The 27,093-nt window shown below is 38.6% G+C and overlaps 2 protein-coding genes across 4 annotated transcripts; both read right to left on the bottom strand.

The window, feature by feature from the left end:
- Window positions 1-9,538: 9,538 nt before the first annotated feature.
- Window positions 9,539-15,079, bottom strand: LOC137098075 (fat storage-inducing transmembrane protein 1-like). 2 transcript variants are annotated; one of them, XM_067473860.1, is made up of 3 exons: window positions 14,080-15,079; window positions 13,799-14,007; window positions 9,539-12,259 (listed from the first exon to the last, which is right to left on the bottom strand). In XM_067473860.1, the coding sequence occupies exons 1-3, from the start codon at window positions 14,107-14,109 to the stop codon at window positions 11,569-11,571; spliced, it is 930 nt and encodes a 309-aa protein (XP_067329961.1). In that variant the 5' UTR covers window positions 14,110-15,079; the 3' UTR covers window positions 9,539-11,568. The 2 variants fall into 2 exon arrangements, with proteins under 2 accessions (XP_067329961.1, XP_067329960.1); XM_067473859.1 differs by having other exon boundaries at window positions 13,799-15,079.
- A 1,376-nt stretch (window positions 15,080-16,455) lies between these two features.
- trnau1apb (tRNA selenocysteine 1 associated protein 1b) lies at window positions 16,456-26,400 on the bottom strand. 2 transcript variants are annotated; one of them, XM_067473857.1, is made up of 10 exons: window positions 26,221-26,400; window positions 23,895-23,992; window positions 22,761-22,860; window positions 21,383-21,435; window positions 21,073-21,201; window positions 20,478-20,594; window positions 19,090-19,396; window positions 18,327-18,369; window positions 17,695-17,739; window positions 16,456-17,474 (listed from the first exon to the last, which is right to left on the bottom strand). In XM_067473857.1, exons 1-10 carry the CDS (start codon window positions 26,254-26,256, stop codon window positions 17,338-17,340), a joined length of 1,065 nt encoding a protein of 354 aa, XP_067329958.1. In that variant the 5' UTR covers window positions 26,257-26,400; the 3' UTR covers window positions 16,456-17,337. The 2 variants fall into 2 exon arrangements, with proteins under 2 accessions (XP_067329958.1, XP_067329959.1); XM_067473858.1 differs by lacking the exon at window positions 17,695-17,739.
- Window positions 26,401-27,093: the final 693 nt, after the last annotated feature.

A 27,093-nucleotide genomic window follows, 5' to 3' on the forward strand; every position in this document is an offset into this window, starting at 1 on the left:
GGGATCAAATATATAACCCCAGATAACCCTCCCTTATAAGGCCAAGGGCACCACCCTGACCTGTTTACTCATACACACATACACACACACTCATGCACACACATCAACAGGTTCACTACTTCCACACATAACTACACTACCCCCTCTCGCTCGCACACACACACAGCCACACACAGACACACTGTGGTAATCGCCATCACTTTCATCACTTATGACAGGGCTCTCTGTGGCGCTCATGATGTCTGGCTGTCCTCCCTGCTTTTTTGTCTCTACCGCTCATGTCCAAATAATGTGATTTTTTGGGAGTACTGCCAGGAAATTTCTCCAACATAATCTGACCATGACTCACTCAGGCATAACCTCTCTATCTCTAATTCTACAACACTTTTTTCTGTCATCTCATGGGCTGAATTCTATTTCCAAATCAGGCCTGGCCATAGACAGAAACCAGATTCCAATTATTGCCTGTGAGGAAAGATTGTAATAACAAAGGTATAAAGAAAAAACACTGGCATTTTTGCCCTTTTGGAGATGAACCAGAGATTTATATAAGTAAAGAAAAGAGCAAGCAGGATGAAACCCTGTACTACAACACTGAAATTTAGCTCAGGTGCCTCCCATGTCTCTTGATTGTTGCTGAGATGTTCCTGCACCTTGACTGGAGTCCACCTGTGGTAAATTAAATTGATTGACTTCTCATAGGTGACATTGCATACTGTGCCACAGCAAAAGCCATGAGCTTTAAGGAAATGCCTGCAGAGATCAGAGACAGAATTATTGCAAGGAACATATCTGGGGAAGGCTACAAAAAAACTGCAGGTTCTCAAGAATACAGTGGCCTCCATAGTTCTCAAATAAAAAACAAACTCTTCCAAAAACTGGTCTCCTAAACAAACTGAGCAATCAGGGGAGAAGGGTCTTAGTAACATAGGTGACCAAGAACCTGATGGTCACTCTGACTTTGCTCAAAAGATCATGTGTAGATATGGGACAAAGTTCCAGAAGGACAACAGTGATGAGGCCCTACAACAACTGTGGTTTAAGCGAAAGTGGCTAGTTTGCTTGGAGTATGCAAAAAAAGCACCTGAAGGACTCTCAGACTGCAAGGAACAATATTTAGTGGTCTGATGAAACCAAAATTGAACTGTTTGGCCTTATAAATGTTATGTCTGGAGGAAACCAGACACTGCTCATCACCTGCCCAATACCATCCCAGTTAATCACGGAGGTGGCAGCATCATACTGTGGGGGTGTCTTTCAGCAGCAGGAACTAAGAGACTCCTCAGAGTTGAGGGAAAGCTGAATGGTGTAAAATACAGAGATATCCTCAATGAAAACCAGTTTCACAGTTCTCAAAACCTCAGACTGGGTAGGGGCTTCACCTTCCAACATGACAACAATCATAACCACACAGCCAACACAACACAGGAGTGGCTTAGGGACAACTCTGTGAATGTCCTAGAGTGACCCAGGAGGGAGCCCTGACTTGAACCCTATTGAATCCCTGGAGAGACCTGGAAAAGGCTGTGCACTAGGATTTGCAAAGATGAATGGCAGAAAATCCCCCATCCAGCTGTGCAGAGCTTGTTGCCTCATACCCAAAAATACAATTCCTGCTAAAGATGTTACAACAAAGTACTGAGTAAAGGAGCTGAATTCTTATGTGCATGTGAAATTTCTTTTTTGTTCGTTTTGTTTTGTTTTTTTTCTTTTAATACATTTAGTTTTTACTTTCACTGTATATTAATGAGAAAAAAATGAATTTCAACAATTGCAGTATCAGGCTGAAACATAACAAAATGTAAAAAATGAATGGGGTCTGAAAACCCTCTGAATCTGTATCTTTCTCTGTCTTGGCCTTGAAAAAGACTGACGACTGGGGGTACAACAATCTAGGGTCTCGCCCAGTGACAGCTGGTATAAGCTCCAGCCATCTATGACCCTGAACAGGATAAACGGTTACAGATAATGAATGCATGGATGGATGGATGGATTATATGGTAATATAAATATGATGAACTAATAAATGATGATTATCATTATGGTTTACTCACTTGTCAGTACAGAAAGTGGTTAAAATCAGCTTTACTGTTCTACAATAGTCAAATTACCTTTGACTATTGTATTTATTAATTACTGTAAATTCTTTTCTGGTTATTACCATAATCCGTACTGTTTAAAATATGTTTTCTTTGTGGAGTAGATTTTCTTTTTTAATGCAAGAAAAATTTAGATAGTTTGCTTAGTACTTTCGCTTAAGTATAATATTTGAAGTGGTACTTGTAGTGGAGAATTGTTTTTACGCCAATACTTCCAGTAATGCTCAAAATATTTCTAAAGGCAATTCCTGATCACAAAATGATAATTATTAAAAAACACTGAAAGACACTGAAAGTTGCCATGCTTGGCAAGTGTGGAGTTGGATTGGACTAATCTGTGGGTCTATTTAAAGTTCTTTATGACTGCATTCACTGAATGAATGCTGCTAGTTGGAAAACTTCCCCACCCCAACCTGCACCTGCTTTAGCCATGCTGGGTTTTTATCGGTTTTTAAGCACAGGGGGTATAACACTAAGGACAATAACAATGTAACAATGTCCCAAATCTCTTACTCCAGTCAAAATATATAACCATTATTTGCTTGAGCAGAAGTTGTTTAGTTGTAATAAGTTTTCTAGCATGATCTCGGCAGAAAGTAGGTAGAAAAAAGTTGCAAACCGACACCAGGTGCTAACTGACTGTCAGATCACTCCTTTTTTCATGGTAGGAGCGTAAAGAGACTGTGTGGTAACTGGTAATTGACACTTGTCTCATTATTGCATGATTAGCATAACCCGGCTTTAGGTATATTGTATACACTGTATGAAAGTCAAACTACGTGTGGTTGGAATCCTGGCAGCCAACATTGCTCACATGTTAGTGACAGCGCTGTCATCACTTCCTTCATGTAGCTCTATCAGCCGATGAAATACAGCTGATACAAATGGAGAGACTACAAAGAGATATTATTAATGAGTGGCAAAGATTTATATTTATCTGCAACTAGATTCTATTACATACACAACAGCTGTTCTATAGCAGTTGGTAAAGAAAAATAGCACTTGAGGACAATAGAAACAGCTACATCAGTTTTTGTACCTCTGAAGTGTTAAGTTACTTCACAAATATAGTTGATCTTTTGTTCTTTTGAAATGTATCTCATGCTTTCATAGTGTCTTATATTGTCTATGTGTCTATATTTCAGATTTTGGTATTTAGTCTCTTTATTCAATGTTGTGTTGAATATTCTTGTCTATAGAAAATGAAAAGTTACATCAGTCCATGTTAACTGTAGGGAGATGCAGGCGCCGTCCTGTGATCTATGTGGTTTGTTTACTTGTGGCTGCTGCAGTCATAGGAATGGGTTAGTTGCATATCTTTTGTTTGGATAAAAAGTCATTTAACTCTTTGGGAAGCAATTAAGAGGAAGATATGTGGCCCTACCTGGAGAAACTGGAAAACTATTAGCAATAAATACATAAACAGTAATCCACCATCCCTGCCCAAGATCTGCTAATTCACAAGTCGTCAAACTGTCAGCGTACAGTCATACTCACAAAGCTAAAGCAGCCCTCCTCTAACATGGTGACATTTGTCAGAATCATGACAGATAATCAGAAAAAACAAACTCTTACAAGATGGCAAACAAAAATCCCTGTTTGACATTTACTTCACTTCATAAAAAAGAGGGCTGTCAGAAATTAGGTGTTTAGATCTTTTATTACAACCTTGGGGCACAAGTCAAACTACAGATGCTCACACTGCACAACAGTGAGCCGAACATTTGGTAGATTTAGGTATACTGTTGTTCCCTGATAAAGTACTTGAGTGGAGCAAAGGATACAGGAATTTATCTTTAAACCAGCTACAGTTTATAAATCTCCATTAAGATAGGAATTCAGCTCTTACAGAGAACTCATCGCACACTCCTCTTTCAAGAAACATATGTGAAGTAAAATAAATCTATTTCAGGAAAACCTTGTTGTTGGTGAGAAAGATAGTGATAGTGTCCATGTACTCCTACACAGTAAGTGCTTTCTCCATAGAAAGCTGTGCTCCCCATTGTTCTCTCATCATTTTGGTATTGAGCATGTGTGCAGTGTATTAATATTCTGGGTGTGATGGATATTAATAAACCTTTTCTGTGCTACCTCATATGACCCAAACAGACCACACAGCCTGTTTACTGGCCATGCTATCAGTGGTATTTTCAGCCTGCTAGCAGCCAGGAAGATAAGGGCTCATTTAAACCCTGCCATGAAGAAAAAATAACCCCATTAACTTCTGTTCATTCTCTCGGTCATAATTTAGTTGTTACCTAAATTCAAGGCACAAAAGGTCTTATAATACTCTTTGATACGCTTTAGGATTGGCCCATCAGTGAAAGGGACCACTGTCATTGGCCATTTAGCTTAGCAATTCATTGAACAAAAAGAAATCACATTGCCAATGCCAGTTCCTATTATAACTTGTTCTCAGACATGTCTTTGATTAGCAGGAATAGACTCTGGTAGCCAAGAGTACTGTGAAAATGTTAAGATAACCCTGCTTTGTTTACAGTTTGTTGATACACAGTCCCAGGTCTTCTGCTTTCTCTTCCCTTTATCCAAGCACAGAATGTGTAACACACCATGCTCAGTGGCTTTTATCTCTGCAGTGTGTTGAAGTGCCACTTGTTGACCCAGACAAAGGCAAAGTGAGCTGACTCAGCAGATGATTTAGTTCTTTAATGTGGGCTTAGTGTGTCATGGCCTTTGGAGCAAAACGATTTATAGTAACAATGAGAATTTTACAGAAGTCATGGCTATATTTTGTTTAAATTACTTGTTTTTTTTAATGATTACATGAACTGACATTTTTCATAAATGAAAACCCAAGAACCCACCAGGTATAGTTTACCTTTATTTATACAGCAAGCGGTCAACAGTTTTTTCAGTAATGCCTTGCTCACACTCACAGTTACACCCATTCACACCTGGAAACTGTCTAGTGACCACTGAGCTGCTCCACAGGAGCAGTCAAGGGCACCACAGTGGTGTTGATGACTGAGGAGTAGGGGCTGGGACACAAGCTTGCTACTCTAGTCTAGTCTGCTCCATGATGACTATATGTAAACTTTGAATTGTAACTGTATAAACTGTTAGGCTACTGAATTTTAATGATGTATCTGCTTTATTCTGTCATTACAACTATATTCAGTTTGGCCAGCAAGTTTACCATTCAGACATATTATTGTATTTTGATAAGAATGAACACAGGCCTCTGGCATCTCCGGCCATGTCCTTCCTTTCTGGCTCTCTGCTTTGGAACATTTTCAGCAGCAGGATCAGGCAGGCAGCTGTTTTTGCTGTCAGTCAGTGTTTTATGAAGGATTAGAAGTGAGATCCTGCAGCTGACAGTTCCTCTGGCTGCCTAAACACCACCCAAATACCAGGCCCTATAATGGAGCTGCAAAGGGACTGCTGAGTATGTGGTAAAACACTGCTTCATGTAAGTAATATCACACATGAAATAAAGCTAAAATTAGGAGGGTGAAAACAGACAGTGGACATGAAGTGGGCTAAAGTGAGTGAATTTCATTAATTAAGATGCTATAATGGCTATTTTTTCTCATGCTGACTAACTTACATGGCTCTATTTTGGGACACAAGGATGATTGTCTGATGATCATGTAGGTGAGAAGATATTAAAGCACATAGATTTTTACAAATTATTTCCACAGAGATATAAACAAAGGGGAAAATTAAACAAGGTTTAGTAAGTTAGGATTTGTAATTCTGTCTGATGACCCGACTGACTAATGTAAATTTGGTGTGCAACTACACCTTTATGACATTGAGGGGTGGGGGTACATACCTTAGCAGACGAATATCATTATGAGGTCATTGTGGCCATTCCTCCCAATGTCAACATGTGAGGACAAAATGTTTGAGGGTTAACATTTGAATTTAGAGTTTAGAAGTAGGGGTTCACATTAGGGTCAGTGGCCAGGACTGCCTTATGCCAATGAATGTCCTTACAAAGACAGCTATTCAAGTGTGTGTGTTTTTGTTCAATCTGACAAATCTGTTGTACCGTGACCAACTAGTTTATAAAGAGGCCATATCCACATAATGTATAAATTATGGCTTTTTGCCCAGTGGTTCTACCAATACAATGTATAATTTTTCAATTAAGCAGAGTGCTTATTTATATTACAAAGGCTCTTTTTTACCTCCTGTATCTTTAAACCCCCACTCCTCTCAGAGCCCACTTTGTTCTGATTAACCAGCTTGAAGTGTTACTGTTTGTGTACTTTGTGGCCATGGGAACCCAAAATTAGGTTGTTTTGTGGATATCCTTGATCCAGTCCGTACTGTAAACCATTTCGAAAACTGATTAGACCGAGTTAATGCAACTGACTGAAACCTGGGCTTTTCACGAATGTGTAAGATTAGACAATGGCAGAATAATCAGTGTCATTGTTGTGTCAGTGCCACAAGGGGGCAGAGTTGGACCTAATCATCCCTGACCTACAGCAGCATTTTTTGCTCATGAACTTTTGCTTTTCCTCAACATAGACAAAAGCCCTGGCATCTCACAAAGAGGTTAGTTGTGAGATATCAGCAGAGAAAACGGTACCAATAAAGATGGCAGATGTGTACATGTGGGTCATTGTGGACATCTTCAATAAAATGTGCCCAAAACTTAAAATTGCTGCCAAGACCATTTAATACTACCCCTTCAGCAATACGCAGGATTGCCTCCTGCACGCGTTTCACTGATGAGGTGCACAACCAACATTCCAAATCAATGCAGGCCACACAAGATAACCACTTTAGGTAGGCGTACACTAACAGCAACTATATCTGAAGCCTTACAGCGAGCATGTAAACACATGTCCCCTCAAGCTTTGGGTGTTTGACTTTGTGTTATACAGAAGTAAATAAACTCACTGGACACTTCATTAGGCACAGCTGTACAATCTAAAATAAAAATACAATCTGTGACAAACTGAATCAGAACATTCTATTTGTCCCTAGCTACATCCTTTTCATAATTATGCTTATTTGTTGTTTGTGTGGCCAAATTCCAGTTTTATTTGGTAATTGTTTTTATTTGGTTTGTTTGTGTTTAGCATTGTACTTCGTTACAGGTATTAGTATTACGTAAGTTATTAGTATGTGTAGATTTATATGTTGATTTAGCTGTGTGTCACAGGTCTAATGTTGATAGTATAAATAGAGTTTAGAGAATTAAACCAGCCTTTTTCATAGTACTTACCCTGTTTGAGGAGATAAAAGGGGGAAGGCACCGTACTACTTCCTCATTCAATATTTAATGTAATTTGTGATGTAATGCAGTAAGACCAAGTAGCAGGGGGATTTAGTCCAAGAAAACGTTGTGTTGTTTAAGCTGCATAGTGAAAGAATTTGATGTAATCTAGTATATATATATATATATATATATATATATATATATATATATATTCTCTTAGCGTTGCATGTTAAAACAAAAAATAATCTAATTGGCCTAAGACTTTAACACCAGGAAAGTTAGGACATTGTATCAGTATCAACAATAATCAAAATGTAATTGATAGCATGAATGTAAGTGATTGCATAAAGATTCACCCTGTTTAAAGTGCCCAATTGGTTTACGGTGTCACAATTAAATAGATATAACCTGAGTGAGTATTAAAAGACATGTATCTGAAAGGTCCGGTGACTGGTGAATCCAGTCCTGTTATTGAAAAGCAGAAGTCAGAAGATGCATACAATTTATATACAGGATTTCCTGGCTATAGAATACAGAAAATTATTCATCAAAACGAAATGGAGGGAATATACCACATTACTAAATCTGGCTGGAGCAGATGCTTAGCTAGTTTGACATGCTGCCTTTACTGTTGATCACCTAAAGTCAGACATACTGATTCTGTAGCTTAGTCTTTCATCAATTCAGGCCCTGTACCTGCTAATCTACTACAACTGTAAAGGCTACTGCTGATAAGATTACTGCAAAGCTGCATGTCTCTAACCCTGTTTGTTTGTTGTCCCTCAGGCATCAGAGTTCAAGATGTGAGTCGACAATCAGTCATTCTGGGACCTCTCTCTCCTGTCTCACTCCAAATGTTATAGATGTATAAAAGTGATGCATTTTGAGTATTGCCTCATGTATGAAGTCTTGTTGTGTGCAGTTCTCTTCCCAGCATCTATGGTGGAGATCAGAGATGATATGGCCCAGGTCCTATCTCTTGACATCATCTGGAAGTTAGTAGATGTCCACCTGAGTAATATTCTTCTCTGCGACTTTCTGTTCACAATGTCGTCATTAGCGTCGTCTTTTATGTGTTGCTATACATGACATCTGTTGCATGTCTAACAGTCCTGTTTTTTCCTGTTGTTTATCTGATTCAAAGGTCACAGAACATGGGCATTGTGACTTGTGTTGGATATTGCCCCAAAAGCCTGTCAAATTAAAAGTAGACCTCTTTATTCCATTGTATATAGTATATACGTGAGAGCTGTTGGTGATAAGGTCACAAAAATCAACTAACAAAGATAATATGCAAACAGTCATGATGATCATACATGTCCTTAAACACATTAAACACAGAGTGATGGTGGAAAAACTAATGGCAACAGTGTTTTAATACCTTCTTAACCACCTTTGGTAGCAATAGCCTCAATCAAGCACTTACTGTAGCTGTGGATTAGACCTGCTCAGCGCTCAGGGGGAATTTTGGACCATTCTTCTTTACAGGGCTGCTTCAAGCTCAGACATATTCATAGGGCATCTGATGTAAACAAGTCTCTTGAGGTCATTCCAAAGCATCTCTTTTGGATTGAGGTATGTGTTGTCCTGTCATAAATACAGTGATTTGCACATAATTGACTCGTGATTTTCACCAACTCCAAAAAAGTCTTTAGTAGTTACTCTACTTACTTTTTTTTACCTAATTGAGCACTCTGTGTTGCACCTTTGTAGTGATCTTGACACCCACATCTGTAGAGGCCATACATGTGCAGTCACAGTACCAAATAATCCCCCTTTATAGAGAATTTCTTCATTATAGATCTGAGATCTATAATGCTAATAGCATACTGACACTGTTTGAGTTTTTATAAGTTTTATAAGTTGTACTAAATCCACCTCCATTCTTCCACCATCACTGTATGTGTGTTCAATAAAGACACGAAAGATTGTGACTGTGTTTTATCTACTTAGAAATATTGTTTTGTTTTTTTATATGTGAATATCTTGAAGGTCTGATCACATTTAACCAATATATGCAGAAAACCAGGAAATTGCAAACAGTGCCATTACTTTTTCTGTTCATGGAGATTGGGTGGCTCATGCTAAAAGAAAGCTAATGCTTTTGTTTGTTACAGGTAATAAGAAAATGTAACCCTGCTGTCTGGGAAGTCCTTTAATCATTAATCATCAACTATTGTTGGACACCTTACATTGATTTTAAGACTACATGCATGCATCAGCACCCCTCCCCCCCGCCCCTCCCGTGGTCCTACTTTATGGTTGTCAGAGAATACTTTGTAATTCTTGGTTCAGAGAATGAAAATGCAGCTCCTTGGTAGATTTTTTATTAACATATTTTCATTTTAAAATATAAAATCACAAAAAGCCACATAAAGTTACTTGAAATGGTTCAAACCAGTTCTGCCTTTACCTGCTGCTGGTATATATTTTGTCATTTTTTTACATTTCAAGTTTACAGCAGTATTGAAAAATTGGTTGACAATAAACATTTTCTCAACTTAAAAATTGAGTTTCACTTTTTGAGTCGAGTCGAGCAACTTTTGTTGATACTAACTAAAAGGTTGAACAAATGAAATGAAACCGTAACCTTAACTAGAATGTTGGCATCATAGAAATTAACAAATGGTGGTGCAAGAACATTGTACGGGGAGACATGACCTAATCTTGTTAGGATTGGATAAAGTTTTAGATAACTAAGTATCAACCCTATTCCATGAGCTGATCACACCATCAGTAATGCTGTGTCTGTATGGTAACTCACAAAGATCACATGGTGGAAATGCATATTTGGAGTGTCAAAGTGCAAAGTAAGCATTACTTAATGCAGGAGAACAAGTATATAAACCCTATTTTGCTGGTTGAAAGAAAATAACTTTTCAGATGCTGGGACACACTGTCAGTCTGCATCAAGATTTGTTGATACAACCAGGAGTCCAACAGGAGACCAACAGGGAACATTCCAGGATGCGCCTGACTTGGCGAGACTGTAATAGCCAGTTAGGCCATCAGGCCTGGAGATGAGACTCCTACATGGAGAAGGCAACAAGATGATCAAATCATACTTCAAACCAGAGACTTTTAACAACCTATTTTTACATTGTTAATTTTTACATTCTTCAACCAGCATTATTATTCAAGGGGTTGTGAGTAGAATGATAGTTAAGACAGAGCAACAATAGACATTTGTGACTGATTTTTGTATTGTTGATTTTATTTTAAACACTTGAACTGGTTGCTTTTAGCTTTTGCATCTGCTAAATAAAGTACAACATCTTTATGTTTAATCTAGACTCTGAAATTAATATCTCCTAAGCAGTTAAAGTATAGTTGCAGTTTAAGAAACTTTCCTGCAACCACAACAACTGTTACTTTAAGAAGGAAGCTACCGTTAACTAGTGTGACTTTTTTTTTGCTTTTGTTACTTTCAGGCCTATACAAGTGCTAGTGAAGAGGCAGCAGTGGAAACACTGGGATGAAGGTAGTGAATAGCTGAATGAATTCTTTCACCTCAGCCTGTTCTTTGACCAATTTAATGTGAGCGCTGAACTGGACTCCTGTACTGGAGTGCCAGGGTAACAGAGGCACAATCAAACAAATCTGGACTAGACTTTCATTCATGTTATCAACAGTATCAAGTTCAATAGTGTTTAAATATGTTTTCTTAACAGAACACGAGATTACATGAGTAATTTTTCGAACGAGAACGTTTACTTGATAAGTTTGGGTACTTCTGCCACCCCTGCTGTACCAATAAACTTAACAGTTTTTCAGCAGAAAAGTTGTCGAAGTATTTTTCTTGTACTGTAGTAATCTGGAATGTTAACCATCCTTCAGAAACATTTGCAGTATATCCAACAAATTAGAATGTTTTAGATCATGACAATGGCATTAGGCGGAGTTGCTTTAGAAACTGCTTTACTTTAAATCGCGTCCCCATCAACCATTTCAATTACTTTTTTCTTTGCACTGCAAACCAAATTTAAGCTGTGGGTTCAGTAAAGTCAGTTTCTTCAATAATTCAAGGGTTTTCGTGAATGCCAACTGCTGTCTCTTGTTCTGAATGCCTATGTTTGTAGAGACTAGACTGTAGAGAGCTGTACATGAGCTCACTGGTATTCATAAGCATGCACAGAAACATTTTTTCACATTCATTTTGTAACATTATTCAAAATGACTGTTAGGACAAACACAAATGAACAGGCTTGGAGTTTGTATCAGAATCTTCAGTGATCCCCAAACAGCTGCTTTGACTTAATGACTTAATTCATCTTAGTTTTGTTGTTCATTGAAGTGAACTTTTTTCAGATGTAGATTCCCAGCCTCAGCGCTTCTGGTCTTGGTGTTGAGCAATCCCAGTCCAGGGTTACCAGGGCAGTACCAGCTGGGCTCCAGGCAATACCAGACCTTATACAGTCCCCTCCAGCTCAAACAGCCTAGAGCGCCCCCTAGTAGCTGGGTGGGGAATTGAGGAAAGTAAGCTAAGAGACAGAGCAGCAGAAAGATCCAAAGCGCAAGCAGGAGAACACAGAACAGGAAGAGGATCCTCAGAGGTGCATCTGAGAACCCTCCCAAGCTCAGATAGGGCCCAAACACGGCGGTTTCCTCTACCAGCAGTAGGCAGCAGAGACAGAGAAGAAAGACATCCTGTGAAACATCATATCCTCTCCACAACATCCCAGCCTTTAAGCATTCTGATTTGCTCTCCCCTTCTCGTAACACCAACAGAGGCTGTGCAGGGGTCACCCGTGGCTCAGCGACTAAAGGTTCATAACAGTTTCCTGTGGCGTTGTCCAAAAGGTCCAGTAGTTTGCAAAAAGCAAGCCAGAGTCCACAAGCCACCCCAAGCCTAGAGAGATGACGAAGGGAGAGAGCAAGTGAACGACGAATGGAGAAGGAGAGGAGGAAGACAAAGGCGCCAACAAAGATGCAGGTCCAACCCCAACCAGACCGCAGGAACATCCTGGAAGAAGGAGAGGAAGGATGGGAACAATGCTTGATGTTAGAGGACGGAGGGAATGATGGGAGGAAGAAATACAATTTTGCCAGTGAGCTGTGGAATTTACAAATTCAAGGAATGTGGACTTTTATGCCCATTTATGTTTGTACTCCAGTACATTTGAGAGGCAAATATACTTTGTAGTCCATCATATTTACTCACAGCTTGAGTTACTAGTTACCTTTACAGGTTTTACAGTATTTCCCAATAGTGCTGTTCAGTGGCAGATGGTCTTGATTGTACTTTCGTTCCATTTTTTAAAATGCATCTTTGACACTAGAAGCTTTATTTGCTAAACTCTACACACTATAAAACCTCATGCAAAATGCTTTAACCTCTTTAAAAAAGTGACATAAGCCATTATTTAGAATAAACACACAAAGCATCAACTATGTACAGATGCACATACTATAGTAGAAGGGAAAACACTTGGCTTTAGTTTCTACTGCAGAACACTTTGTAGAACAATGTTTTGTCTTATATGTCCTACTGTGACCCTGCTCAAACTGTCCTGTCCCTGCCCTGGTTCTGCTTCCCTCTTCTTAAATCTTCACAACCTTGTCCTCTTCCTCCTCCTTTAGTTCTCACTCTCTTCCTCTAATATTGTCCAGATGTTTACCTCTGGCCTATTTATAGTTCTCAAACTCTGATTTATCAGTGAACAGATTATCTGAAAGTGTTTCCACATGTTTGAGTGAGGATAGGCATTTGGCACAGTAGTGCAGGAATGTAGAGCAGTAACAGCTTTTCATATCAGTCTGAGGCAGTTTTACTTTAGAGCATTTTTCCTATTAAAGTTGCAATAATTCACATTTTACAATAATAAAGGGAACCTTTAACCTGAAGTGTTTTACTGCAACTTTGGTCAGTCTCACACGTCTCAGGAGCAGCAGACAATAGAAGCTTATTTCCACCAATCGAAGAAGTAAGTAAGTAAGTAAGAACAGATACAGATACTTGACAATTTAGATTAATTATATCAAAAAGTTAATGTCATCTGTTTAACACTGAAGAAGGAACATGTAATTCATCTTTAGATTTTTATTGTGTTCGCTTCAAGTTTGGGTGGGTTTCCTCCAGTTTCTTCCCACAGTCCAAAGACATAGATATTAGGTTAATTGGTGACTCTAAATTGCCCGTAGGTGTGAATGTGAGTGTGAATGGTAGTTTGTCCATATGTCTTTCTGTGTTGGTCCTGAGACACACTGGAGACCTGTCCAAGTTGTGCCCCGCCCCATACTTAGCTATACCTGGGATAGGCTCCTGCCCACGGATAAGTGATTACAGATAATGGATGGATAGATTTTCTTGGTTCTTATGGATGGATGTTTTTTCTTTTGAAGCAGAGAGCAGCTGAAACAAGGTAAAATAATTTCCCTCTGAGAATGTTAAATGTCTTTAATTAATTTTCTTTTCTTTTTACACCTTGCCATGGCTTTGAATTTACAGGCAGAGTACAGGCCTGGGTTGAGGCCAGGTAGACAAGTGAGCGGGATGTCTTACCTGTAGAGGAAGTGGCTTTTCTTGGCAAAGACGCTGTGCTGAGAGACCCAGAGGCTCAGTGCAGGTCCAAACATCACTACTGCAGACAGCAACAAGTGAAAGTGCTTCCGGAACATGTTGTTACCCAGGAGCCAGGCCACCAGGTCCGTCAAGACCACCAGCACAGTGTTGAGAAACATCTGAACCCACGAACTCAACTGTGACTGAACCTTAAATATAAAAAGCAGCAGTGCTAGTGTACAGGATCCACAACAGACTAAGCAGCATGCACTGTGTCTTACCTTAATTAGAATGCATTTAACACGCAGCATGTGAAGACTGCTGCTATTGCTGAAGACTTTATCAAGTTATCAAGGTGTCTGGTTGGTATTAATCAATAAATACAAAGACTGGTGTTAAGTTCCGTTTGAGCACTTAAGAGGAATCCATATCCTGCAGAAAAAGAGTTGAAATCCACTGGTGAGATTAAGGTCACTGGTACTGTTCAGCATCCATGGACAGAGTTTAACTAAACATGAATAAAGCAAAAGATTCCAGCATTCCAAAGCCTGACAATCCACTGTGAAATCCAGCCATGAGTTTACTATGTCTGCTTGTAGCTTCAGTCAGGGTAGAGTTTGCTGCAGCTCTGTTTCCCACTTTTCCTCCACAGGACTAAAGGTTTAACAGTACAGCAGCTTTGCAAACCAGTTGTTGGCCTGGGTTTTCTTCCAGCTGCAGAGTTGAAAGACAAACATCATTGTTTTCACATCGGACCTAATAACGTAGGTTTTCTAGTGGCTCCTTCCAGCTTTTCTCTTGTGCAGTTATTTTTATTACTGCTCGGAAAATACATCAAGATGTCCGAAGTCCTCTGTTCAACCTTTCTACACAGCAATTATAGCTTCTTTGCACTTCTGTCTTTCACACCCACCCTCTCAAACACACACACACACACACACACACACACACAAATACAGCGTATGTTCATGTCCTTTCATACATCTTTCATTCTGGGCCTTGAAGGTGTCACATTACTCGCCATTTCCAAAGTTAGAACCAATGACACTGATTCTTTAACATTCAAGTGCAGATATCAGTTTTATTTCATAGTAGAGGAGGCTAAAAAGGGGCCAGTGCTGACGTTATATAAAGGTCCTTAATTTAAAGTAATAACAGCGATGTGAAACTGATGAAATGAGTTGTATTATGTGTATTTGTACATGTGTTCATGTGTATTAATAGCAGTAACCTTTGTACTGTATCTGGGCTGAGACTCAGCTGTTGCAGCATCTGTCTCTGTCAGTCAATGAATGGCAACACAGCCACACGTTTACTCTCCTTTAGATTAGTCTCATGTCACAGATATCACTTTAACTTTCTTCAAATTTACGAGTTACGACAGCACAGTTATGACTCTTCATTCTTTCCTGATGGGACTAATTTGGTCATGGAAACTCAGTTTGCCCACATTTTATAGGAAATAAGTTCCAAGTTTACTAGAAGCATAAATTATGGAAAATATTTTGCCAGTGGGAAAATGCATTTTCTCACTGGCCATAAAGAGAAGTGAGATGCAGATTTCTATAACATTCCTTTAATAGTTAAAAACTCAATCCAGTTCAGTTGACATGTGAAAATCAGATCTGCCACATAACCTGGGTTATAACAAAAACTTTATTAGAAGCTTGCTGCAGCAATCTTTTATTTTGGAGCCTATTTTAATGAAATACATGTAACTATCACACAGCAGCAGGTTCCATATGAATGTCTCTGTGAAGTTCTCTAATAGCTGATATAAATCTGCCCTTAAATCGCATTTAATAATTAATCCTGATTTGTGTTAAGCATATAATACTGAAGGCTTTTGTTATACCTGAAGATTCCAGATTTATTGTTTTTGTATAGTCATCTGAACTATTGACAATAAAGAGCAACTGTTTTGGCTGGGACAGATTTAACAGAAAAAAAGTTTTGATTCAGTAAGCAAAGACGCACTCCAGTATTTTTCCTCTAAATCATGTTGGGTTGATGAGTTGTATTCCTTTAAATGAGAGAATAAACTGGTGACAGACTGTAACATCATGATGTACTTTTCTGGCAATTTGGCCCCGTCAAGAAGCCAGAAGCCAAAAGCCAAAAGCAAGTCTGCTTTTGACCATGCAGATTGGGTTTGGCTGCAGTCTTCAAATGCATTGTTGTAAACAAGTTCCAAGTCTCTAAATGCAGTTATTCATCATTACTTACACGGTACCGAGATTTTTTTAACACAGGTCTCACTTTATATCCTACGTATAAAACACTGTCAAGTGTAGACTGTAACTGCAGATTTGCTGCTTATGAAAAAAAATCCTTCCCAATAAAAGATATCTATGTTGTTTCAACTAATTTGCTGACTAAGGTTAAGTGGCCAAGCTCACAGCTTTATAAAGCTGTACTTGGGTAAAGGGATGATTTGAGCTATCTGCTAACATTAGCAACAGACCCTTTTTAGCAACAGGGTCACAATTACAAAACTAGTACGTTCGAGCTTGCTTAGTAACGTCTTTGCTATGGTAACAGTATATTTCACTTGAGCAAAAAGGGCCCGACTCACAGAAGCCTTTACAGTCTTTTTCCAAATTAGGATTTGCTTTGGAATATGTCAATTTACAAGAACACTGTTTTCCGTCTAAATCTTTTTATTTTATTTGATAAAATGTCTGCAGAAACAAAACCTATACAAAACATCAGCTATCATGCAGCAGGGAATCAAGGCTGCTTTGACGCGATACAAAGAATCAGAATCAGCTGTCAACCACACAGCATCATTTAAGTTTCACAGCGCTAAGAAATATTAAGGTTGTCTTATTATACAGAACAAAATTTGCTGGGAAAAAAAAGGTGATAAATCACATATCTTCAATCTATCAACTTTGAAAATATTCGTTAAAATATAACTGTACTGTTTATCGGGAAAAAAGGAACATTTCTTCATTAAAAATAAACATAGGACCAAATGATATCTTGAATTTACATAAAAAAAAAAAAAAAAAGAAATACCTATCATCTGGGACTGAGAAGGACGTGGAAAATGCCAATAAAGGCAGGTTTTTGTCTTCATAATAGGTTGGAACCATATTCAACTTTGCTTCTGCTGGTGTGACCACTTCAGCATCGAATAACCCAAAGATTGACATTGATGGTTGTTCCTCCAAGACTTTGTGAAATGGTCAAATGACACCGAACCTTCAGTTTGCTATGATAAAGCTACCATTTGAGACAAAAGCCGAGAGTTCCTGTAGCTCTGGCATATCCCTAACAGCTTTACTGGATAATGAGCTACTTTCTGTACCTTACCAACATTGTATACATTAAAATCTAATTAATGTGTTCATGTAGTTTCCAAGGAACTAGTACTTCTGCCAGCCAAAAGCCAGGTGTAGATAGACAGTGAAACAGTAAACTAAAGTGACCTTTTTAACGTGACAATTTAGCCTTAGATCATAAAGGATTACGGGGAGTAAAAGGGAAAACCATGAATATTATTCAATATTTAGGCAGCGTTTCCAAAGAAGTTATCAAGAGAGGGAGGTGATGGGAGAGTCTACAGAGTCCAAGGGTTCCCAGTGACAGTTCATCAAGGCGTCGTAGAGCTCCTCGCTGCGTTGCATAAAATCTTTGTTCCACTGTTCCACGTCACATTCAGGGATGGGCTCTGGAAAATACCCCCCAAGCAATGAAGTAAACACACACAAACTCCTTTATAACATTAGTCCAAAACTGCAGTTGTGGATGAAACAAGTTACATCTGTGTGCTATTTATTACAGCAATTCCTAAAATAGAAGCTACTAGCTGTTCCACATTATCACAAAATTAATTTGTCTAGGAAACAGGCAGACAGCAAATAATCAGGGGTGCAAACAATTTTCCTCACTTGAACGTGAAGTATGGAGTGCATGGCACAGTCTTCTTAGAAATACTGTAGGACAATAACATTTAAGACAAAACGGTTACTAATAAGAGACCTTATCTGTAAAACCACAGCAGGACTGACTACAGGATGACAGACAGATTTCATATCCTGATACAGGCCATTTTATGTCCATATACTATTTTTTTTTTTAGTTGTGTGTGTGTGTGTGTGTGTGTGTGTGTGTGTGTGTGTGTGTGTGTGTGTGTGTGCGTGCATAGATGCTTTTATAGTACCGAGTGAAATGCTTCAATTCTATCAATCTTTGAATTTCGATATCTAAGCAGAGTCTGACCAGCAAGGGTTTCACATATGTTAAATAAAATTAAAGGGTGCCAATGTAAAAAAAAAAACAAATAAACTAACATTAAAATTAATACAACTTGGGGTGACTATCAGCGACAGCTAAAAACAAAAAGTTGCTACTTAAATATTTTTATACTACTAAAAGTCACTTGCTCTGGTGCGCCCTCATGCTTTATTGCAATCAGTGTATATAATAGGTCTATAGGTCTAAAGATCACTTTTCTTTGCTTTAGGGCAACAAGTTTTCACCCCGATAAAGAAAACGGCCATTATTGGAAACGGAATCTTACCTTCTGCATTATCTTCCTCTATACCATCAGTCTCTTCATGACTCTGTTGGGGAAAACAGGAAATACTATAATTAGAGGCTCTGCTACAACAAAAAACCCAATAGGATACAGTGGGGATGCAAGACGATACAATTTGTCTGTTGGCCATTAAGGTTGCCAGTATCCAGGCATTTCAAATTGTATTATTATATCCTTTTATATAAACAATACAGTCTACAGTCAAAGATCAAGAGCTTTCTGCTTGTCCCTTCAGGGATCGTAACAGCAGAATGTGTTCCGCACATTGATTTGGCATGAGTTTAACGTCAGATGCTCTTACTGCCGCAACCATCCCATTTTTATCAGGGTTCGGGACTGGCACCAAGGCTGCCCTTGGCTTGGCAGGGCCACACCTTGTGGGGTGGGATTCGATCAACCAGCCTTCTATATCCCAACCAGATACTCTAACTCTTCTATCAACAATACAGTAATATCATTAATTTTACATGTAGTAATAAACCAGGTAACTGCTAGCTATCTAAATTGGCTTCCAAAAGTATCAGCATAGCAGCGGTTTACTCAGACATTTTCGTTCACACGTGCAATTGCAGTGAATGTCTCTAATGGCCTTATTTTGTGGAAGTCATTTTCAATGTGTAAAACTGAGACTTTTATGAATTAATCTACATTGGCTTCTAATGACAAAGTGAAATCAAGTTTTTAGCCAATCAATTAAGTCTTAATCAGCAGAGAAGCTTATTTGCCAGCATGCTCCTCCCCTCACCTCTACAGCTCCCGACATGTCAGTAGACATTGGAGGCACCCCCATGGGAGGTGGTGGCATCATGTGGCCTGGTGGGGGGTATCCATAGGGCCCATAGTTATAGTTGTAACCGGTGTTGTAACCGCTGTTGTAGCCACTGTTATAGCCGGTGCTGTTGTAACCACCGTACTGGTCATAACTCCCCCACTGAGAGTAGTAACCCCCCTGACCACTGCCACTGTGGCTGCCGTAGTAATTGGACTGAGACTGGTTGTAGTTGCTATGGTAATTCTGGCCCTGGCCCCCATGGTAGTTGCTCATCTTTTGGCTGCAAAATAAGAAAAAAAAAAGGATATTATTTGAAGGAAGTATGGTGATATACAAGTATTTGACGTTCATCACCCAGACACCACTTCTTCCTACCAAGTACGTCAATATTTTGTTAATCCATATGTAGACATAAGACAATATTTGTGTGTGCGCCCCTTCAGCTTCATAAACATTAATCTTCTAATCTTTCAGATATACTCAGAGATAGACTGGCAGCCTGTCAAGGATGTACCATTAGAAAATTAAACCTGAACAATAACGATTTTGATTCATTAATCATTTCAATATAACAATTCAAAGTATGCACTGTAGGCCGTACAATTTGATGAACGATATCTCTTTCATCAAATTGAAACTAGGTGAAGTATTAGAAGCATGAATATGAAATCAGTCCCCATCACTGATTCCTGTCTGTTGTTGAGGACTCGCTGACTTACACCTGCTACAGGGTCACACTCGCTGTCTCAGTGTCCACCAGAACCTGTGGCTCATTTGGTTGAAGAGCACATACACCTTTTTACAACTACCAGCCTTAGCTCTATGTCGGCTAAAGTGTTTGTAACGGCTAGCAATTAGCCAACAAGATTGTTGTGGTGAAATCATTATTGTGGATACCAACCTGCGGGCTTGTATCTGCATGATCCTGATCGTTTAACGAGTGGTTTGATCGTTTACTCCTCTAGATTATTCATTTACAGAGCGTTTTTACGCTGGTAACTAAACGAGCACTGTTGTTGTCCGGTCAAGTTAAGGAGTAACTTTGATTTTACCTGAGCTGCCTGCTCCCTGTCTACTGCAGACAGGGACATTTGGCTGAGCTCCACCCTCGCTCAGACTCGGAGGAAGGAGCTCCACAAGTTTATTTTCTTATTCGCTAATCTCATTGCTGTCTTGAAGACATGATTTCAGAACACAAATATTGTTATAGTACATTGTTATCTCTCTCTAAAGTTGATGCACATTTCGTAAATTGACGTATTTTTGTAACCGATTACGTCGATATGTCACCCCACCCCTAGAGCGTTGACATGTTCTATGTAGATCCTGCCATGTTCAAGGTTTGTTTGCCAATGTCTTACCTCTTTGCTACAGCTATACTAAGTCTTAGCGGCTTTCCCCCAAGCATCGTTCCCTGGCACTCCTCGATCGCCTTCTTTTGTTCACTTTCCTCCCCAAACTTCACAAAGCCGTAGCCTCTGCAAGTCAAACAACAGTTACACCTCCTCTCCACACCAACACATATTACATGCTTGGCATTAAATAGCCACGTATAATGAGAAACAGAATATAATGGGTATTATTATGGTAGAACTGAAACTTGTTGTTTTACTTTTAACATGAGGTAGCATCACTTGAATTGTGAGTTGCTCTTGCTTAGCCTATATGGGGAAAACAATAGTTTTAGCATAAGACCGCAAGAAAACATTTCTTCAGCCTTTTTCGAAAAAAGATGAAGATGTACTGGTGGTCAACGTCCATAACACTGCTATCCAAATAATTATTACACAGCATAAAACAGACGACAGTTTTATATTATTGTACATTTCTTACAATAATATTAACAACAGAGTATTAAACACCACAGAAAATATGCAATCCAGACATGATAAAATCACCTGATGACAAAAAATAATTTACCACTGCTGTCCATTCCACCTTTATGTGCTGACATACCTGGAGTATCCATACTGGTCGGTGACAACTTTGGCTCCTTTGCAGGAAGGGTACTTCTTAAAAACTTGGTGCAGCTGGAAGTCATCCACCTCAGAAGCCAAGTCACCTACAAACACTGAAAACTCTGGACTGAGAGAGGGAAACACAAAGATGAAATATTTTCCCTTTTCATACATCTATTTTACTTTCAAGTATTAAAAGGAACAGCTAGGTTTCTAGGAAATCTTACTTCTTGTTTTATCACAAACAAAACAAATGGATGCCTTTAATTCATTAGATGCAAAGGTTAAAATTCAGGACTGTAACTTACCCTGCCTCTGGCCGTTTGCCATAGGTGGCATAGTTTAGTTTAAACTTCCGGGGCTGCACATGGGGAGAGAAAACACATACATTAAAAAAAACTAAATTAACAAAGATGTGTACTATAGCTCTGATATTGCTGGAAATAGAGAATGGGGTTAATATGGTTTTTAATTTGGTTTACATACCTCCACCACACAGACCAGTCATTAGCCCATTCCTCAGTTAGTTCCTACCAGAGACTCTATTCACCAGCTTCAAACAAAGTATATTCATGTACAAGCAGCCTCTCAGCCACCTTCAGCAGCAGTTAAAGGCTGGTGGACAGGGGAGTCCAATAGCTTGACCATCAAACAGGGCCAAAATCACTTCAATTCACAAGCAGCTCTCTCTCATTGCCATCAATAAAGACCATCATTTCAATCGATTGTATCTGTAACTGGTAATTATTTCTTCTTTTTAAAACTGAATTAAACTGACTGAAAAAGAACAATAATGGTAGAAAAAGCAATACAAACATCAAAACTACTACTATCGGCTATACACTTATGAACATCTAGGGCTGGGCGATATGGCTAAAAAGAAATAAGTGTTAATTCTTTTCAATTCACGATTTTTGTCAATTTCTTTCTGAGTACACAAACTTAAAACAACACATGATTATCATAAATTCATTATAACTATTCACTATGCTGTTCTTGAGTAACTAGGGCCATATGTGCAATATTAATAAAGGAAACATCACTAGTAAGGCTGTTTTTACATGTTGTAAACATTTTGAAGATTAACACTCAGAGCAGATGTGCAACAATAAAGTAACATCCAGCCGTAGTAACTGAATATTGGGCTATGAAAGCTTTCAAAATACAGGTTACCTACACTCTGTACTGTCCCTCAATCCAACAGTACAGTAGCATACCATCACACAGAATGCGCAGGAAGGGGTGCAGTAAAGAGAAGATCTGGCCGGTCTGATCGTTCCATATCACAGAGGTAACATAACTTTTATTTGGTATTATTTTGTCTTTTTCACCCGCTGCAGCCGCCATTACTAACAAATGTGCATGTCCCCAAGGAATCACTGATTCACATAGTTCAAAAACGGAAATTCTAATTAAATTGTATTATTTCTATATATTGCCCAGCCCTATAAGCATCAAATTCTATCACATTTGACATAACAGCAGAGAACCAAGACTAGTTGAGCTCCACTATCACCAGCCAAATTAACAGTTGTATAATGCTTAATAGCTTTATTCTACTAGTGAAAAGAATGGAATGCAGTATTAGACTGTCAAAAATATGCAATAATGAAGTACAGTATATAGATATTGCATTAAGGACCACATTTATAATCAAGTATTTTGCAAATACAAAACAGAACTAACCGGGTTTGATCCAGGAACCAGTTTTCCATTGAGTCTTTGGACACAGCGGTCAACACTTGCTTCATCAGCCAGCTCCACAAAGCAGTACCCAGCTGAACCACTGCACAAGAGGACACAAAATGTTAGACCAGATACTGTAAACTCCACATATTAACAGACAGTAATACTACCTATAGTAGTTTTCAAACAGTTGTATTCATATCCTGATAACATGGAGTTCTAACCTTAGCTTCTCACCTCTACTCAACAATTTCCTAGTCATGGATCATTCTTACTAGCTTGGGGGAGGCATGGTTTTGAAAGGACAGCAATCTGCAAGCTACATCAGAAATCTGTTGGAGATAGCTCAACAAAACACTTGTTTCACCATCTGGAAACCACCAGGAGGAATACATTAAGAATACCCTGTGCCTTACAACAAAAAAATTATCAGATGGCTAAACACAACAAATGCTGACATCAATTATATCTCAAAAGATATGCCTTTACATACACTTCAGTAACTTCAAGATGTCAGCTCTCTCAGGTAATCAAGGAATGCAGTTTACATGCACTTAAGAAATCTTGTTACTGGAAATCTGTGTGTGCATGCAGCAGACAAGTAAACTGATTTGTCCTCCACCTCTGACATATTTTTGGAGATCTGCTGTTTGTTGCTGTCTGCAGCCTTTTTTTATGTGCATGCGCTGTTGGAGAAAGGTGATTAGAAATTTGTCTAGACATATACAAGGCAGAGACATCAACGTTCTCTGGAGAAATCGTGTTTTCCTAATTCCCTACACTGGAATTAAGTCCATGAACACACACTGATGGAGCAAATTTAAGCAGCTGAGAAAGAATATCAATCAAATCTGCATTCTTGAGACCTAAGATGCACACTGCTGGGCCAAAAACATTTAAGACAGCTTTAACTAAACTGTAAAAATGATGCTGCCAAACCCTGATGCATAAACTACAAAGTTTTGCATTTTGCTAACATTGACTATTTTCTACTTTATTGATTTAATCTCTAAAAATATCCAGATTTTTGTTGTCAGTATTGCACGCCCCGACTTCTTAGCACATCTAATGAAGTAGCAGTTGTCTTTAAAGCTTACGGCTAGTGTACAGCATAAGGTGCTCAGTAATACCAACCCTGTTATTCTATGAGTGATGATCTTGACTCCAAATGGCGATTCTCCCATAGCAGTGAAAGCCTGCTTGATGAAGTTCTCATCCATGTATGGGTCCAACTAAACACACATGCAAACATATTTTACATACATCACATTCAACTAAACCAAAAGATGTTCAACATAGTACAGTACTTAGATGTAGCACCTAAATGTTTTTGCATACCACCTTAAGCCAAATGAATTTAAAAAGGCATTTAGATTACGTATCAGAATGAAAAATTAAACAATTTAATCTAAATCTAATTTGTGATAACTGGTTTTACATGATCATAATAATTAGCTTTTTTTTATTCTCACATATTTACTGGACTACACATTTCACATGTGCTTTATAAATAAGGTTTCTGCAGAAATCTTCATGCCATGTTAAGTATAAATTCATTCACAGATGAGATACATCACATATCAGCTAAACAACTTTGTATAAGGATAAGATATTTATTATGAACAAATTTTAAGGTTGCACTTTGGAGTGCAGTAATGACAAATAATGACAAAGATCTGTGCTTGATTTGTAACAAAAATAGCAGCAGTTAAACATGAAGGTGATTTTAGCCACGACTTAACTCAGGCCACTTTTTACATATTGTAAACAACCTTTGGTTCCCTAACTATTCCTGGCTACTTAAAATACGTAGTGGCAACCAAATATTAACCAACATCTAACGTTAACACGTTACATTACATCATACCATTGCCAATCATACAACGACCTCTGGAATGGACAATTGTTGGACCACCGGACACAAGTAAGCCTGCTTCTACATTAGTAAGAAATATTCTCTACACGGACTAAACACATGGATTAACACACTGTGGAATGGGGAGAAAGGCTCTTCATAAAGTAACTGCATTCACGCTTCGAAAAGAAACTGGACTAAAGAACCTTTAAAAATGTTATGTTAACAAGGCTCTAATGAGCGTCGGAGCAACTTTGTAAGGCGTTGAGCATTCTTTCATATAAGCTAACAGCAGCTAGCAAGTGGAAAGTTAATCATGGAGGATGAAATTCATTTAGCTATAGTGGAACAGGCAAGGACAACTCTTTTTGCCATGGAGAATGCTTTACAAAGACAGATAAATACAAGACAAATTAGGCCAGCTGATGGAAAATAAGAACGTGATACTTCATTTAATGGATGATGATTGCTGCGTGGAGGTGGTGGAACGAAACTAATGAAGGAGTTCAACCAACTGTTGGGTGAGTTTTGTGATATAAATATCAAATTTAAAGAGGTACTCCACAAGCTTGGAAATAAAGAGGAACATCAGCGCATAAAGGAAGCAAGTGAGGATGTAAGTCCTGAAGACAGTGTTTCTGTGGCATCCTCTAGCCGATCCAGAAAATCCAAAACAAGTTCTGAGCACTCTGTAGCATCTTCAGTGTCAAACACAAACACATAAAGTGTCCTTCAAGTATCGAGCCAGGGAGACCAGGTGGTAGTAAGAAAGAGTTTCACCACCACTGCAATGCAAGTAAACATCTAAAAGGATGTGAACATAAAGCCCGGATCTAAGTTCACATCTAGTACCTTCTAGTACCATAAAAGCCTCGCCTAAGTCTTGTCTTTTTTGCCACAACGAGTGTACTTTTAAACACTGTAGAAAAAATATCAACAATTCTCTCCATTAGGCTGAGATAGACTTCTTCAGGAGCAATGACATAGGTTTCAGCTGTGGCACATGAGTAAGCTCTGTCGGGAGAATTAAAGTGTCAGTTTGCTCAAGAACACACCCCATATTGCGGCACATTAAACTCAAAGAAAACACTCAAACAACCAGTAATAATTGCTAACATTTGCGTATGTAGTACAGTCACAATCTGCTGCCAGAAGCCCCCTATAAGTCTCTAAAATAAAAAAAAATAACGACAAACTCTCAAACCTAAGTCAACTTATGAATCGTCAGACTGACAAATTACTTGTGCACTTACGCGTTTAATTGGAAACGTAGTTGTGTTATGTTAGAATAACGTCATTTGAACTTTACCAAGTACTGTATAGTATTGAGTCACTTTGTCACGTTAGCTAAGGCCGAATACAACGTGATTTTAGTTGGGGTACAGGAATCGGTTTGGGTATTCATGAGACCACCAGTGTTATCACTGCGTGTTGTTCAGAGGTGTTAGGCGATGTTCTGCAAAAGAAGTAACTTCAGAGTTCGGTGTAACCTTTTCTGACACGAATCACGTATCCAGCTGGGTAACTTTGACAAAGCTATCAACCTATGCGTGTAGCTAGCTAATTCAGCATTACCGTATTGAAAGAAACAGACGTATAACATACATCACCCATCCAAAGGCTTGTCTGTCTGTTGAACATCTTGAACGGCGTCTATAATGATAACAAATTAGCTGAATTTCACGTTAATATTAAAAAAGCTAATTTTTTTTAACGTTAGATGTTTGCCTCGCGTTCACAAATCCAGTCGCAATTCCTTCCGCTTCTTCTTCTTCTTTTTCTTCTTCTTCTTCTTCAGTAGGTTTATTGGTGGTTGGCAGATTCATCTTAAACGGGCATTACCGCCACCGTCTGGATAGGAGTGTTGGACATAAGACTTGCAGGAAAAAAACACCCTCAGACTTTCTCTTTAAATAGTTCAATAGGTAACTGCATACTTGCCACAGTGCTTCTCCAAGAAGATTCTCTAATGTGAAATTATATTTTTATGCTTTTAATGCAGGTTTGATTTTCTCTCTTCCATTTTTAAATAAACTACAGTCCAACATTCACTCCCCAGATAAATGTTATTTTGTTTATTTTATGTCTATTTTATAGACAGTCTGTTTAAGTCCTGTGTGTCCTACTCTTTCACAGATTTAACAGTTTTTTCCTTTTACTTCCTCCCCAGCATTCTTCAGTTACCAATAAGCTACCCCAATTCTTGACACTCTAAGCATTTTTGACACTTGTTTAAGACAATAATAATACAAATTTTATGGTTGATAGTTCCAGCATTGGGAGCATTTCAAGAACTTTTAGGGTCTGTAGTTCCAAAACCCCTTAGAGTAAGGTCCCAGGTTCAACACCAGGCAGAAGCACTGTTGTCGTTCATTTTGATATACACTGTCAGTCTGGATGCAATGTTTTTAAAAATGGGTTTAGTTCCTTTAAACCCACACTGTGCAGGACAATTTCAAATCAAAGAGTTACGCACAT

The sequence above is a fragment of the Channa argus genome, chromosome 14 (genome assembly GCF_033026475.1).
Source record: "Channa argus isolate prfri chromosome 14, Channa argus male v1.0, whole genome shotgun sequence".
NCBI lineage: Eukaryota > Metazoa > Chordata > Actinopteri > Anabantiformes > Channidae > Channa > Channa argus.

Excerpts from the sequence above, each read along its gene's own strand:
- LOC137098075 (XM_067473859.1), bottom strand. The coding sequence starts at position 14,109 with ATGCTGCGTGTTAAATGCATTCTAATTAAGGTAAGACACAGTGCATGC. Across the intron at positions 12,260-13,798 it reads AAAAGCCACTTCCTCTACAG|GATGTTCCTGCGGTCTGGTT; the intron begins GTAAGACATCCC and ends TCCTTCTTCCAG.
- trnau1apb (XM_067473857.1), bottom strand. The coding sequence starts at position 26,256 with ATGTTCAACAGACAGACAAGCCTTTGGATGGGTGAT. Across the intron at positions 19,397-20,477 it reads AGTATAGCTGTAGCAAAGAG|CCAAAAGATGAGCAACTACC; the intron begins GTAAGACATTGG and ends CTTATTTTGCAG. Across the intron at positions 17,740-18,326 it reads AGAGGAAGATAATGCAGAAG|TATTTCTAAGAAGACTGTGC; the intron begins GTAAGATTCCGT and ends ATTGTCCTACAG.